At 41.9% G+C, this 15159-nt stretch overlaps 1 protein-coding gene across 1 annotated transcript in view; it reads left to right on the forward strand.

The window, feature by feature from the left end:
• cntln (centlein, centrosomal protein) overlaps window positions 1-15159 on the forward strand; it is a 110395-nt gene that overhangs the window by 63704 nt on the left and 31532 nt on the right. The window contains exons 15-20 of the mRNA XM_036517121.1: window positions 185-633; window positions 3159-3255; window positions 4112-4184; window positions 4715-4932; window positions 10935-11129; window positions 13916-14013. Of these exons, the coding sequence (XP_036373014.1) occupies window positions 185-633; window positions 3159-3255; window positions 4112-4184; window positions 4715-4932; window positions 10935-11129; window positions 13916-14013 (1130 nt within the window). The remainder of the gene's footprint in view (window positions 1-184; window positions 634-3158; window positions 3256-4111; window positions 4185-4714; window positions 4933-10934; window positions 11130-13915; window positions 14014-15159) is intronic.

A 15159-nucleotide genomic window follows, 5' to 3' on the forward strand; every position in this document is an offset into this window, starting at 1 on the left:
GTCAAGGTACTTGACTTACAATTGCCTCAGTAAATATTCAGCTGTATAAATGGGTAAATTTTTGACCTAAGTTGCTCTGGTTAATAGTGTCAGTAATGCAATGAGAGGAGGAGGAAGGTAGGGCAGGTGAAAATGGACAGTCTTCTCAGGTAAAGCTGGTAGCAGGGTGCTATGCGCCTTACAGGTGGAGCGCCTGGAGGTCAGGGTGCAAGCCCTGGAGGAGGAGGTGCAGAGGCTGAGGGCGGCCAACCAGGAGCTGGAGGAGGCCCGGGAGGAGCTGCAGGCCTCCATTCTGCGGCTGCGCAGCCAGGCAGTGGCACGTGTGGAGGCCATCCAGGCCCAATCCTGTGCAGACCGGGAGAGGCAGGAGGCCCTCGTGAAGGATCTGGAGAGCCAGCTGGCCATGGTCAGGAGAGAGAGAGACCAGAGCAGGCGCAGGCTGCTGAAGCTGCGGCAGGAGCTCGGCATTGTGCAGGCCGCTAGGGTCTTCACCCAGTTGGGAAAGCACCACAGAGGCAAAGCTGCGGCAAGTGCAAAGCCCAGGCAACCGACAGCTCAGCCAGGAGGCCTGCCCCGGCACCAACCAGCATCCCACAGCAGTAAGGATGGGTGGGAGGACTTCAGTGAAGACAGGTACGACTCTTGTTATCTCAGCGTTTCTGCAACAGGGGGTCACTGCCCATACAAAGCATAATCAAATGGGAGAGTGAATCTCAAAACTTGTATATTTTGTATTCAGGAAAAGAAAATTAAAGAACCTACTGTCAGATCGTGGGATGTCTTGCGCTGAGCTTATTGACTGAAATTTGCATGCAGAATTAGCCACCTCTGCACCAGAAGTTGAACTGGTGCCAGGAAGCCTGCAGTGAAGTAGTGCCTGATTTGTTTTCACCAATGCTATTTCTATGCAGTCATGAGGTTGGAACCTGTCAGGTTGGCATGTTGATTTAATTTACAGCTCTTTTGCATATTCACCCCTGACAGCTGAGGATTCCCAGGCAAGCCCACAAAGTCAGTTTAGTTATCATGTGACATGCCCTTCTGGGATAAGGAACCATTTCCTCTCCCTTTTATCTACTTAGATAAATTTTAAATTATCCTATTCTGCTTGCTACCAGATGTCTACATGCTTTCAGGATTCTTTAGATGAAGCACTATCTACAGTAATTATTTCATGTATGTTTTATGCCAAGTTTCTGAATTAACATTTATTGAATGATGGCTGAAATGATTCGGCTTCTAATACTTTCCAGTAGTGACTTACAGTTAGTCAGTAAATACTCTTTGCTTGCTGATACTGATGCTGATATGTACTTCTTTCCAGGCAGCTGTAATTGTAAAGCATAATGGATTAATTCTTGACTGCTTTCTTTTTTTAATTGCCATATCACAAAATGTTGATTTTAACTTTACAAAGTTTAGGTTAATACAGGTTAATACTTTCTATCTTAGCAGTAGTCACAGAACATTTGTACAAAAATTTACAGGCTTTGTTAAGGACAGAGAAATTTAAAGTAAATCGGAATGTTTTGAAAAGCAGCACAAAAAAACTGAAAGGAGGCAGACATGTCTGTGCTAGGGAAGCGAATGCGTGTAGGCATGTCTGTGCTGGGGAAGAGAATGACTGTAGGCATGTCTGTGCTGGGGAAGCAAATGCGTGTAGGCATGTCTGTGCTGGGGAAGAGAATGCGTGTAGGCATGTCTGTGCTGGGGAAGAGAATGACTGTAGGCATGTCTGTGCTGGGGAAGCGAATGCGTGTAGGCTTGTCTGTGCTGGGGAAGCGAATGCCCGTAGGCATGTCTGTGCTGGGGAAGCGAATGCGTGTAGGCTTGTCTGTGCTGGGGAAGCGAATGCCCGTAGGCATGTCTGTGCTTGGGAAGCGAGTGCCTGTAGGCATGCCTGTGCTTGGGAAGTGAGTGCCTGTAGGCATGCCTGTGCTTGGGAAGCGAGTGCCTGTAGGCATGCCTGTGCTTGGGAAGTGAGTGCCTGTAGGCATGTCTGTGCTTGGGAAGCGAATGCCTGTAGGCATGTCTGTGCTTGGGAAGCGAGTGCCTGTAGGCGTGTCTGTGCTGGGGAAGTGAGTGTGTGCAAGCATGTGTGCAGCATAGCTTAGTTTACTGCTGTAAGATGGTAGGCTCTCTCCCTCTTCTTCAGGGCTTCCATGCCATGGTTCCCAATAGCTGCCATTGTCTGCACATTCAGGCTGATCAGTGTGGCTCCAAGTGGTGTTAGCAGGCTGATAAACTGTGTTTGCACCCACAGCCTGTTAGCAGTCTACCTCCAGGAATCAGTAGTCCTAACTGCCAGGCTAATTGGCTCTCTCTGAATAGCACTGTAGAAATGAAGCACACATGGCTGTCCTGAACATTTGTATCTTTTTGGAAGTACTGAAGTGAAATGCAGAACTTCTCTGCTGTTTCATAAAATAGGAAAGCAGTCCTGCTCTGTTAACACATGAGGTGCTGACTGAAAGAAAATAAAAATGTTACACACCTTACAGGCCTTCTTACCCTCAACTGTCCACTAGCAACCCTTGATGTCGGGTAAAGAGACCCCATAATTTGTGTGCTTCCCCACCCCCCAGTCCTTATTGGCAAAACACTGCAGGGGAGCAGAGATACACTGATCCACTGATCAGAACACTAGCTAAGAATGCTACAATAGTTTCTGAAACAGGTATTTTTGGATATGCTGAATGATTCAAGTATGAGAAATCTGTAATGGTGAGGCTGGGATCAAAACATTGAGTTTATTCACCTATTTATGTGCAGTACCAGTCAAACGTTTTGACGCACATGACACACAAGTTAATGGGAAACATGCATTAAAAGACATTTCGATCTGAAGACTTATGCTTACATACTTGATTTTATTTTCTTAGCCATCATTTCCACAATTTGTCTTTGTATGATTTTTTTCCAAAAAAAACCCCAACATTTTAATTAAAAAAAAAAAAGTCAAATGTCATGCAAGGTCAAATTTTGATCCTCATTGTGTGTGCGTGTGTCTGTTAATATGAGCATTAGATCCCTAAATTCCAAATCCTAAATCATTGCTGTTCTCTGCAGACACAGAGTGGGAGTAATTAGTAGAGTAGGATGGTAACATTTCCATGCAGGTTAAATATCCCAGCCCATTGTTCCTGTCCCTTTTGCAGTGACAGTGGGGAGGCGTATACAGACAGTTTGGACAGTCACAGCCCAGAGAAGAGCAGCCATCCACAACCATCGCTAGCTCAGAATGTTCCTCCACAGGTAGCATTTTTACCCGCAGAACCGCTCTCACAGGAGCTACTGTTGTACCACAGCAGAACCACCCTCATAGAAACTACAATTATACCACAGTAGAACCACTCCCAGAGGAGTGGGCACAATATCAGTTTCATAAAAAATGGTAATTTTTGTGATATTTTAATGCTTTTAAATCAGATTGATTTAAAAAATGACAAATAATAACATTTTTTGTGACAATACATTGTTTTAGTTGCTTTCTGGTAGTGATATTGCTAATTCTGGATTCGAGATTCTTTGCCTCACTGTGATCTCCAGTTCAAAGCATTGTTTAATACATCATATATACCCAGCTTTGAATGAGAAAATGAGAAATAGATTCTCTTCACTTTACAGAATCTGGCTTTTCAGCCGTGTCGACCATAGTTCTTGCTCTTGGTAAATCATGTAAAGTGCTTCTACTGCAAATGATGAGGCTAGTGGTGTGTTCTGGTCTTACCAGCTGTTAGCATTCTGAGCAGGTAACAGGCCTTTGACAGTCCTCATAGGGCCTTGTGAGGCCCAGTGTTTTTCCGATGAGAGGTGAGCTGTCAGCGCCAGCCACAGTCCTTCCCTCCCAGAGCAGTCGGCAAATGCCCATTCTCTGTGGAATGACATGCTGAAATGACAGCGATGCGTGCTAGTGTGGCATGCTAAAGCACACCAGAGCAACCCCAAGACTTGCGCAGTCAAACTGTCAGCGATGAAAAGCATGATGTACTCCTGTTTGATGTAACTGCAAGCAGCAGCAGTGCCGCTCACCCCCAGCATTGCTGAGAGCTGTCCTGAAGGTGCTTGTTGAGGGCTGCATTGTGTTGTGTTCCATGCTGTGTGTGCACAGGGACGCAGACGCCCCAAAGACTGCGCCCAGTATGCCAGTCCGCACCCTCACACCCCCCGACACACCCACCCAGGTACTGCTGCTACCCATCACCAAGTATCCCAACATACTAATAACTGCATAATCATGATTTGGACAGCTGCTCTATTTAAGGTAGATTATTTAAAATGCATTGCATTTGATTATTATGAAAAAGTATATAATGAGTAAATACACGTGTACAATGTAATATGTGTGTATGTATGTATATACATATATGCCTAACATTTTTCGTATGTATTCATATTCCTGGTTAAATAAACATGATACAGTAATACCATATCTTATTTGAGTATTGTTCCTGCGTAAGACTTTTCCTCAAATGTTTTACTTTATCCCTAGGAGCAGTGCACAGCACAAAGTCATATTGTTCTCAAAAAATATATTTTATGCCAGAAAAAAACAAAAGTCCCATTTATTCACACTCCTGTAGTTAACATTTTGTAAATCCTGCTCTGGCATGGATTACACTTACAAGATACATCGTGTAGAGTTGTATGAGGTTTTGGCACTATTGAGGGGATTTTTGTCCATTCAGTGTGGTCTTTTTGTTGTTTTTGGGAGGTAAAGGGGCTCAACAGCGAAGGGGTACTGCCCAGCGGGTGTCCTCTCTGGCCCTGCAGCGTCGGATCATGGCTCTACAGCAGCAGATAACTGTTCTACACACACGCAAGAGAACAGCACAGAGAACCATCTGGGAGCAGAGAGAAACCAACAAGAAGATCACCTCACAGCTGAACTCCCTCACCCAAAGGCTTGACATCAGCAAGCAGCTTTCCCAGGTACAGCTGTCACTTCCTCTGTCCTCATCACACCTGATAAGAGCACATCTGACAGGTGTGCCCTCTCCAGAGGAGGTCATATAGCACAGAGTTGGGCTGCTGTGAGCTGCTTCTCCTGTCTCCTGACTGACGCACTCCAATTACAGCTCCTCCGCTTACACAGCGAGGCCAAGCAGCTCCGGTTCATCAGAGGCCTGATTACACACTTCTACACCCAGACCCATCCCCCTCACTCATCAGTGAGGGCAAACCCGGCCCAAACATGCTCATCAGTATGCTTGTGCAGGTGGTACAGGCTTTTTATTATGCTTCCAAGCCCATGGAGCTGGGAAGCATATTTTTTTCGTTCTGTTTTTTATGCTTCCAAGCCCATGGGCTGGGAAGCATATTGTTTTTGTTTTGTTTGTTTTTTTGTTATGCTTCCAAGCACATGGTTATGCTTCCAAGCCCATGGGCTGGGAAGCATATTGTTTTCGTTCTGTTTTTTTTATTTTTTTTCTGGCAGGCCAAACGTATAGAAATATAAGTCTGATTTACACCAAATTTGATATGCATGTCTGTTATGACATGAACTTGTGCATGTAAACTTTTGGGTGGGGGGCAAAGGCCCCCCCACCCCAATATTTACAAAAAACTGCACTGTACAAAAAACTAATCAAATTGCACAGGGTTTATGGATATCTGCTATAATTTGGAAGTTACCTGGATCAAAAGCCTACCTGTGCCATAAAAACATAAAACCAGATTTTTGCCACGGCTATAACTCCAAAACGGTAAGAGCTATTCACACCAAACCTGGTAAGTTTATAGCGTATGTGTATGCAATTCTGTCATAAAGTTTGCAGATGTGGGGGGGCGAGGCCCTCCTCCATAAAAAATTCTATAAAATATGATCTCAAAATATAATGGGAGTCTATTTAAATACTTGCAGTACTGAAGTCTTCCACGAGTGGCATGATCCCGTATCTTGGAAAGAAAACTCTTATACAGGACTTAGCAGCCACGGAAACATGGCGGACCACGCAGGGAGCTCATAAAATTTAGGGTTAATTCGCTACAAATCTCAACTTCGGTCTTCAACTGAGAAAAGTACTTATTAAGTTAACATCCATGCACTTTACAAACGATTACATTCCTCTCCTCAATACACGTTGAAAGTCTTAATATCACCGCATAGCGACTCAGTGCGCTACTTAGCTAGCTAGCTAACTACTGTATCTTGGTGGGACGGGGTAATGAACGATTATTGTATTAGCATTCTTGTAACAAATATTAATGCACTAGCTAGCTAGCTACTGTTTCTAGGTAGGACGGCGAATGTTCTCATCCTTGTGTCTGCAGTTATCTCATTATTGTATTACCGTTCTGTACCCATATAGAGAGCTAGCTATGTTAATGTCCCTGCACTTTACGAACGATTCCATTGTTTTTTTCAATACTCGGCGTGTAGCATTGTAATATCACCGTGTAGCGAATGTGCTAGCTAGGTAGCTAGCTAGCTAGTTTTGTAAAACCAAAGCGTGCTTGATTAGGTCTGTTTGAACGAATCTTGTTATGACTGTCACTATAAAATAATGCGTGTTGTATCTGTAAATGAAAATGTAGTTGACTAGCAAGCTAGATTCCATTCATTACTGAAATTAAATACCCTTAATTCAGCTGTAGCTGATCTTGTGTTTAATTCTGTTTATCGTTGGAAAAAGCAGAAATGCTAGATTGGATCATTTTGAACTTCACCGCATTGGTCTGTCACCTTGCCAGTATGGTTTAATTAAATAGGCTAAGCAAGATATTATGTTTCCAAAGGTTCTTACGTTATTCACTGCAATGAAAATGGTTCATAATGTAGTTTAATATCAAAGGGTGTTTGCTGGTTTGCTAGTATTGTGAATACATTTATGAATTACTTTTCTAAAACCGAAGCACGCTTGTTATGGAAGAACGTATTCAAAGAAAGAAGTGCATGCATTACTTAAGGAGCGACCTCCAATCCTTTATGATATTTACAAATTCTTTCTCACATACTTTACGACTTTAAGTCTGCTAACATTTATTTGTAGAACTACAACACTTCACTTATTATTCATAATACCATTTTTCCATGTAATATATTTCATTAAACCTTTGGGGCTTGGAAGCATTTGAGGTAGCTTGCGACCTCTAGTTACACATGTTTTCCTCCTTTTGCAGTATTAATGAACCTCAAAGTTGCAAAAATCAGCTTGCGTGTGAAGTTCCAGTCTTCAGTCAGGTTGCTTACCTGGACACTCTCACTAAACAGTCAGAGTGAATTCTTTTCAGAGGGTTAATACCTCTTGGCTCCATGAAAGGTGGTGATGAGAACAGGAGATGAAGCTGTCATCCTCAGGGTAACAGGCATAGAGAAGGCTGCAGCTGGGGGTGCTGAAAGCCACCCCCCACCACCACCTTCTCTCCGGCCTGCTATTAGCCTGGTCCTCGGTGGCATGGGCTGCACTGACTGGCAGTTGCCCCCCCCCCCCCCCCCCCCCCCAAAAGCTGGAGGCTGCTGAAATGGCAGTATTTACCCAGGGCTTACAGAAATTACACCAGTTTGACCGCTGAGACCAAATGATGCCCCCTTTCATTTGTTATTTGCCCTCCACCTGCCTGCACACACCTTCTAACATCACCTGCCACTCAGCCTGCGCTCTCTAAAGTCTTACAGTTGGATTCATAAATATACAAACACCTTTTATCACCTGTCAAAAGAAAAGAACATTTCCAGAGATTTGCAGGAATCAGTTCAGTATAAAACAAATGTACTTGCTTTTGAAAAGGACATGAGTTTTGTTTGTATTCATTTTCCAAAGTCAGCTGGTGGTGAGGTTTGCAAACTTCCTTTTTAAACAGAGTCTGTTTGCATGAAACACAATTCAGTTTATCTGGATCCTACAGTTCAGCTGCCAAGGGGGGTAGTATCGGGAAAAATGAAAAGTGAGGTTGCACATTTAGTCAAGTATGCCTTTCCAGTGCTAAATCAATTTTTATATTCTGAATAATCACTTTAATTTTATGCATAGAGCTGTATATGATGTTGTATGATAGCTGTCAGAGTAAGAATGACATTCAGATAAGTTCTCCTTTAGTATTACTGTATGTTTTTACTAATAATGGCATTTTTTATTTGTGCTGTGCGGAAAGCTGTATTGTAATCAGTCACGGCATGTCATGAGATTATGATTATTAATTACTGATGTAAAAGTTCCAGAAATATGAATTCAGAAAAGCCATGTGTTCTGCATGAGTGCACCGTTAACTCAGTAACAGTTTAATGTTCTCGTCAACCAGTCCTGCCAACTCACCCCCAACTGCAGTGTTAGACATGAAGAAAATGTTGGAGTGCTTTGTTAAGAAAAAAGGGTATAAAATTCCTTTCAGTGAATTCAGTAATTGCAGGTCTCTGAGCTGACCCTTTCTCCAGTCATTATTCCCCCGTTTCTGTAGTGACTGTAAGAAATTGGGCTTTGTTCATCCTTGTGACAAGTGTGCTTGGAGGTGAAAGACGAGGGGACGTTTTAAGAAATTACCAATAATTGGGAGACCCTGCTCTGCCTTTTCCTCTTACACTGGTTTGAAAAGGGGGGCATTAGCATCTAGGGATGTCACGAGAACCGATACTTCGGTACCAAATCGATGCCAAAATTCTGAAAACGTGACGGTACTCGTTTTTCTGCAGTACTGTAGGTACCGATGCTTCGGTACCAAGTCGATGCCAAAATTCTGAAAACGTGATGCTACTCGTTTTTCTACAATACCGTAGGTATCGGGGATGCTATTTTTCTGGACCTGAGGGGGGCAGCATATACGCCTGTTTGTTTTTCAGTACTTGTTGCTTTTATTACTCATTTTACTTAGTGATGTATTTGTATGGAGCACTGTCATATAAAAAAATCCTTGTTGGGGCAACCTACTTGGCAATAAACTAAATTCTGACGTGTTCTAGTCTGCCGTTGAAATGCCAAAGGAAGAAGAACAGTGCAGCTGCAGCAGCAGCTCCGCCTCGACTCGTCGAAAAGAAAAACAGTAAGAGTTGTGTATGGAAGTACTTTGCGTTCGAGGCGGATCATCAGGGATTAATAATAACTTCACAAAAACCAGTATGCAAATGGTACCATCAAACTCTTCAGACGAAAGGAGGAAACACTTCCAACTTAGCGAAGCACCTCAAAGACAGACATCCAAATTTATCCAAAGAATTCAAGGTGAGTGGGTTTCAGTTCGTGTTAATGTTACATTAACAACATATCCAAAGTGTTGTCCTCGCTATCCTGAAATACACCTTACCATTATTTTTGTTTGAGACAGCTGGCATTGCTGTGACTTATGGTCTGTCACCATGTCCGTAAATTTAAACTACTGCTTGCACTCTGAGTATATAGAGGTGTGTGTGTGTGTGTGTGTGTGTGTGTGTGTTAGAACATTGAGTGTGCAGCCTCTGCTGTTTTCTTACAGTCATTGAGCTATACCTGATAACTGAAATCTCATAATTTTCTTTTCACAGTATCAGACAGAGGAGGATGTTGACCAGGATAGGCAGGAGGAAAGTCAGCAGACACATACACAGCCAACCATATCAGAAGCTTTTCAGAGGCACAGAAAATACCATGCCACTGTTCTTTTTTGTAATGTTAATAGTGGTTACTTTTTATTATTATATATAGGCCGATTTATTATTTCCATATTTTTTTCATGTCTTGGCCAGGTACTGCAATTGAAATATTGTACCATCATAAAAAGTTGATTGTTTGTAATTAAGCACAGTATTGTTTGTTTTAAATACTTTAAGGCTACATGCCACTGTTCTGTTTTGTAATGTTAATAGTTGTTTCTTTTTATTTATTACTTGAAGGCTACATGCCACTGTTGTTTTTTGTTCAAATGTTTTAATAAAGGAGTGTATGTTGAAGTACATGGGATTTTTTGTTTTGTTTTTGTTTATTACCGTGGTATCAAATTAGGTATTGAGAATCGTGGAATTTCACTGGTATTGGTATCGACTACTAAATTTCTGGTATCGTGACATGCCTATTAGCATCTTAAAGGTGCCTCACTGCCCCCTCCCGCATGGCAACTGAAACACTCAGTCATTTCCCCTTCTGAAGCCCCAGTCAGTCACGCTAGCAGGACAGGGGATTATTTCGTCATGTCCTCCCCTCAGAAATCTCTCCACTGGGATTAGGGCAGAGGACACGTGTAATCTTTAGGTGACGTGATTCTACCTGTGAGTCTGTGTCTGGATTTAACTGGATTTGGTATGTTGGACTTACCCAAGCTGTGAAGGAATTAGGAAATGGACATGCCATGTTATAGCATGTATGCTTGTACATTTTAGTGTTCATGTCTCATTATGAAACACAACACTGAATTTGGTGATTGCACGGCTGTACTTGTGGCACGCTGCAGCACCGATGGCTCCTCGCCCACAGGATCCACCGCCCATCCATACTGCCATCCCATAATACCTGCGAATCTTAAATCACAAAAAGCATTGTTTACAAGGCATAACAAGATGTCCATTACAACTATGTATACACACTACAATTTACCCCCCTAGAACTAGGGTTTCCCCACATCAGCATGCCTGTGTAGACCACCTGCAAGCTCTCTTCTCACAGTATGTGGAGGAGACTGCAATCAGTGCTTTGTAGAGGGCCGCATGGTTTAAAACACTGCATCTCTTTCTTCTGACATATAACCACATCGCCTGCCAGTTTAGCACATAGAATACAAGAGCTGCTTCCTTTGTGGCCATAATTGATTGATACATGAATCGCCTGCCTATGTTTGCACTTTTTGCTGCAGATTGATAAGTTTGATTCATTTCCTTAAGTGCTGGTGAGACTATACACCCCCTAGTATCATTTAACATTTAAAGTTAGTGTGTGAGCTGTAAGCAGCTGACTACATGTGCTTTCTCAGTCTGTAAGGGACTGGGAGTTGTGAGGTGTGAGGAATCCTTTTGCTGTTGTTCCTTTGAGCAGAAGCTGACCTCTGACCTGTCAGCACTGGAGAAGCAGAAGGCAGCACTTGAGCACCAGAAGGCGATGCTGAAGTGGGAGCTGGAGCAGAGCAGGCAACAGAAGCCCCTGGAGCATCCTCCCCTCACCCAGGAACCACCCAGCCCTGTGCTTCAAAAGCTGGAAGCAGAAATAAAGAGGCTTCAGGCCAAACTGAAGGTCAGAAATATGCTGACTTCAGTTGAAATGTTGAAAGTTCTGTCATACAGAGCACCTGAAGGGACAGTAGCAGTAGTTTATAGACTGTCTAGTTTGAGGTTAGTTTAAGTTGACTTGTGGTAGGGCTTGAATAGTGTTGTGCACACACTGACTGGTCTGGGAGTGTTGTTAGCCTGGTCTGACACTTTTGCTCTTTTAACTTGACTGAATGCACTTTCTTTCTGTTGTGCTGGATGCGTCTGATAAAATAAATATAATGTAATGAAAACTCACTGAAGTTTAGTGTCAGCAGTGTCTAAGTGAAAACGTTTTATGCAGGAGTAAGGAGTTTGGTGTAGTGCTAAGGAGCAGGGCAGCAGTGTGGTGTAATTCTAAGGAGTAGGACAGCAGTGTGATGTAGTTCTAAGGAACAGGACAGTGGTAAGAAGCAGTGGTAATCCTTCTTCTGATGTCCTTTTATTATTGGAGCATTTCTCATATTCAGATCTTGATTAAATGAATACCAAGTTTAGTATCCTTAACAGAAGACAGCTGCTATCATACCCCATAATTTCCTAAGGCAGCAGATTTATCCTTTGGAGGGATGTAACCAATATGTCATGTCAGTTGTCAGTCATGAGCATGTCAACTGTAAACTGTAATACAGAAATTGCAGTGTAGTCGAAATTATGTAAGTTTGCAACATTTTTAGGTAAACTCTCAGCTGTTAAATCTACCTAATAGTACAAATATAAATAACCTCATGTTACAAGCAACCAGGGCTGATTAAAATGAAATTTTTTGTTGTGGTTGTTGCCCCCCACCCCCGACCCACTTGAGCGGGCTGGGAGCAGTAATGTTAGGTTAACTCGCTAGTTTGCTAATTTCTCAGTAGCCATCACATTGAGCTAGCTAAAATGCTAGCTCTGTTGACTAAAATGCAAGCAATTTAATTCCACTTGTGAGGTAGGTTATAGTTTAATAGAGTTTAATATGGACAAATGTCATTATTGTTTTCATAGAACATTTGACACTCCAGCATCCAAATAATGTTCAGAAAATCAGATACACGTACTATTAGTGTACAGTTACTATTGGTAACTGGCAGGCAGTAAACTTGGTTAGGTAGCTGGCTAATGTTAAAGTGAGGTGTTATGAAATGAAAGTGATTAGTACATTTTTTATTGGTAAAATCCTTTCAAAAGGTAAAAAAAAACACTTGTCAGAAATGTAACATTACATTAATTTAGCAGACAGTCTTATCCAGAACGACTTCCAGAACAAAAGTGTATCCATCACTCCTAGACCAGTGACTGTGAGCAAAGCACCATTCAAGCAAGTTAACTTGTGCTAATCTAAACCAAGACAGCCTAGATGACTAAGAGAAGTGAAGTACATACACTATCATACCAAAGGTATATCATTTACATTCCTAATCCATAGAGGTTTTGAAAATTGTCTTTCAGTGCCAACTCAAGACTAAGCCTCATTTAGAACTAAAGCTTTTCCCATGGAGATCAGGGAGCCTGTGATGAAGTGTATAGAGTTGTTGAGCCGAGGAAAGCAGTCAGTGTCAAAAAGTGCAGTGAAAACCAGAGTTGTGGCCAGAGACCAAAGAGGAGCATGTCAGGAAAGTGTTGTTTTGATGTTCTGCATGTAACAGTATATTAAAGTCCTCATTCAAGCGTAGAAGTTTTGCTTTGCAAAAGTATTTTGACGGTTTGGTTGTGTTCTGTGACATGGCTGGCAACTTGTTGGCTTATAACCCTTTGTGGAAATACAGTTTAAGTAATGCTGATGTTACAGGTGCTAGGACATTGTCAAACTGTTCAGTATCAAATGCTCCGGATATCAAAAAGAAAGCTAAATGCAGCCCACACGTGAAGAATAAAAGAATAGTAAATGAAATTCACATTTGTAGTATTTGCTTAGCCCTCTCAGTGCTCATCAGATTAAATCAAAAATCCACATTTGCATTAAGTTTCTTGCATTGAGTCTTAGTTTAGCAAAAGCTAGCTGGCTAGTAGAGAGGAGTCTTTCCCTCATTTCAGTGATGCAGGAATATGCCCATTGCCAACAGCGCAGCTAGGTAGTGAAGAGATGAAGAGAATGTTTTTGGAATTGACCCATTTGCTGAGTTTGGGAGTTGAAATGATCATGCGTAACCACACTATTTAGTGTTTGAAAGTTTTTTTTATTTTAATTTGTTACTCCTTTTCAATAACACATATATTCTCAGCAATTTATAGTTGCTGTAACATATTCTGATCCCCACCTCTTTGTTTTATGTCCAACTCGCCTTCTTGCTCTGATATATGTAATGGTGGCTTGCCGGCAAAGGAACATTGCATTACTGCCATCTGCTGCATTGGAGTGTGGGTATAGTTTTCCCAGGTTGTTGGTTTGATCTTGCTATGGTGCATTATCTTAATTACACCTCACATTTTTTCCTTGCATGCACATGTGATTGGATGGTTTCTTCATGTGCTCTGATTTTTTGAATGTGCAAGGGGTATCTGACAGCACTGCACAGCCAGGGGGGGGCATGTGTGCTGGCTCCTACTCAGTTAATTACAGCCTCGTGGGCCATCCTCCTGCTTGCAAGAGGATCCTGTGAAAGCTAATCAGCCCTAAGTATCAGGGAATCTTAATCTATGGTGAACACAGAGGTTGCTTCTGTTTTGTCATTGATGATATGAGTTTGAGAGCACCTGTATGAACTCTCCTGGTGCTCAAACCCTAAAAACATTTCATGATGTTGAAATGTGTCATAATGCATTAATGCTCTTATTGTCTATGGTTCTCAGCACACCTGTAATGAAGTAACAAAGCACACAACCGCTAACAAATCCTTGAGATCGGTGCTGCAGACCAAGGAGGAGCAGCTCAGAGAGCTGCATGATAAGTAAGTGCAGTTATCTGCAGTGTGCGATTCCACCTGATGGCCACTTTCTCCAAGTTATAGGAACTTCCATCTGTCCTCTGTCTTGCCCACATTCTGAAAGACATTACAGTCACCTGTCCCGTTCATCTGTCCTGTTCACACACTGAAAAGCATTGCACTCCTCTGCCCTGCTCACTCTCAGAAAAGAATTACACTCCCCTGAATGATTCACTAAATTCATCTGTCACGCTGGACAGTATTACGCTCCTCTGTCCTGTTCACACCCTGATTACTGTTGGATGTTTTTGCGAGAGCAATGTATAAAATAGACTGCAAGTTCCAAAAATCAGTATTTTGCAGAGTTGAGGTGAAGATCAAGGCAAAGATTTTTGATTAATTGGCTTTTTATTGAAAGATGGAAAGAATGGATCACATTGATAGGACATCAACTGCAAATGTTTCAGTTTAATTGTTCCATCTCCAACCAAAACAAGAGAATTGGTAGACCTCACATGCTAGTGTATTTTCATTCATTGTGTCTGTTGAAAAATATTCTCACCATATTTTCCTTTCTTAATGGATGTTGAATGCATGTTAAACTACTGGCTCACAAAATGTATATTGTATGGGCAAAGCCATTGCAATCAAAGCTAGTCACAAGACACTTCCTGTTACTGTTATGTACTGTGGAGTTTTAAGAATCAAAATTCTAACTGCACTGGTAGTTTTTGAACCAACAAAGAAAAAAGAAACATTTTCCTATATATAGTGAGGATTTCTCTACTTTAAAATGAATTTCAGAGTACACCAATGTGTCCTCAGTCAGTATTCAGACCAAAAACTTTTCTTTATTTATGAACAAAAGCCTTTCATCCTCTTACTGTTGTCTGTCAGGTACATGCATGTTTTAATCTTTCTTTGTTTTGGGGTTGATTTGTAACGGGACTGTTATAATACTTGCTTTATATTCTTCATGGATGCAAGATTCATATTTAAAGGTCGATGCGGGTGGAAAAATGGAATACTAGTGGAAAAATCTTTTTTTTTTTTCCTTGTTTTTCTTCTTTTCAAATCCAGGCCGAACCGACATTGTGTCAGTCCTCATGAATGCTGATGATAGTAATACTGCAACATTGCCTACATTCTGTTTTCAACACTTAGGTCCAG

The sequence above is a fragment of the Megalops cyprinoides genome, chromosome 22, assembly GCF_013368585.1.
Source record: "Megalops cyprinoides isolate fMegCyp1 chromosome 22, fMegCyp1.pri, whole genome shotgun sequence".
Lineage (NCBI taxonomy): Eukaryota > Metazoa > Chordata > Actinopteri > Elopiformes > Megalopidae > Megalops > Megalops cyprinoides.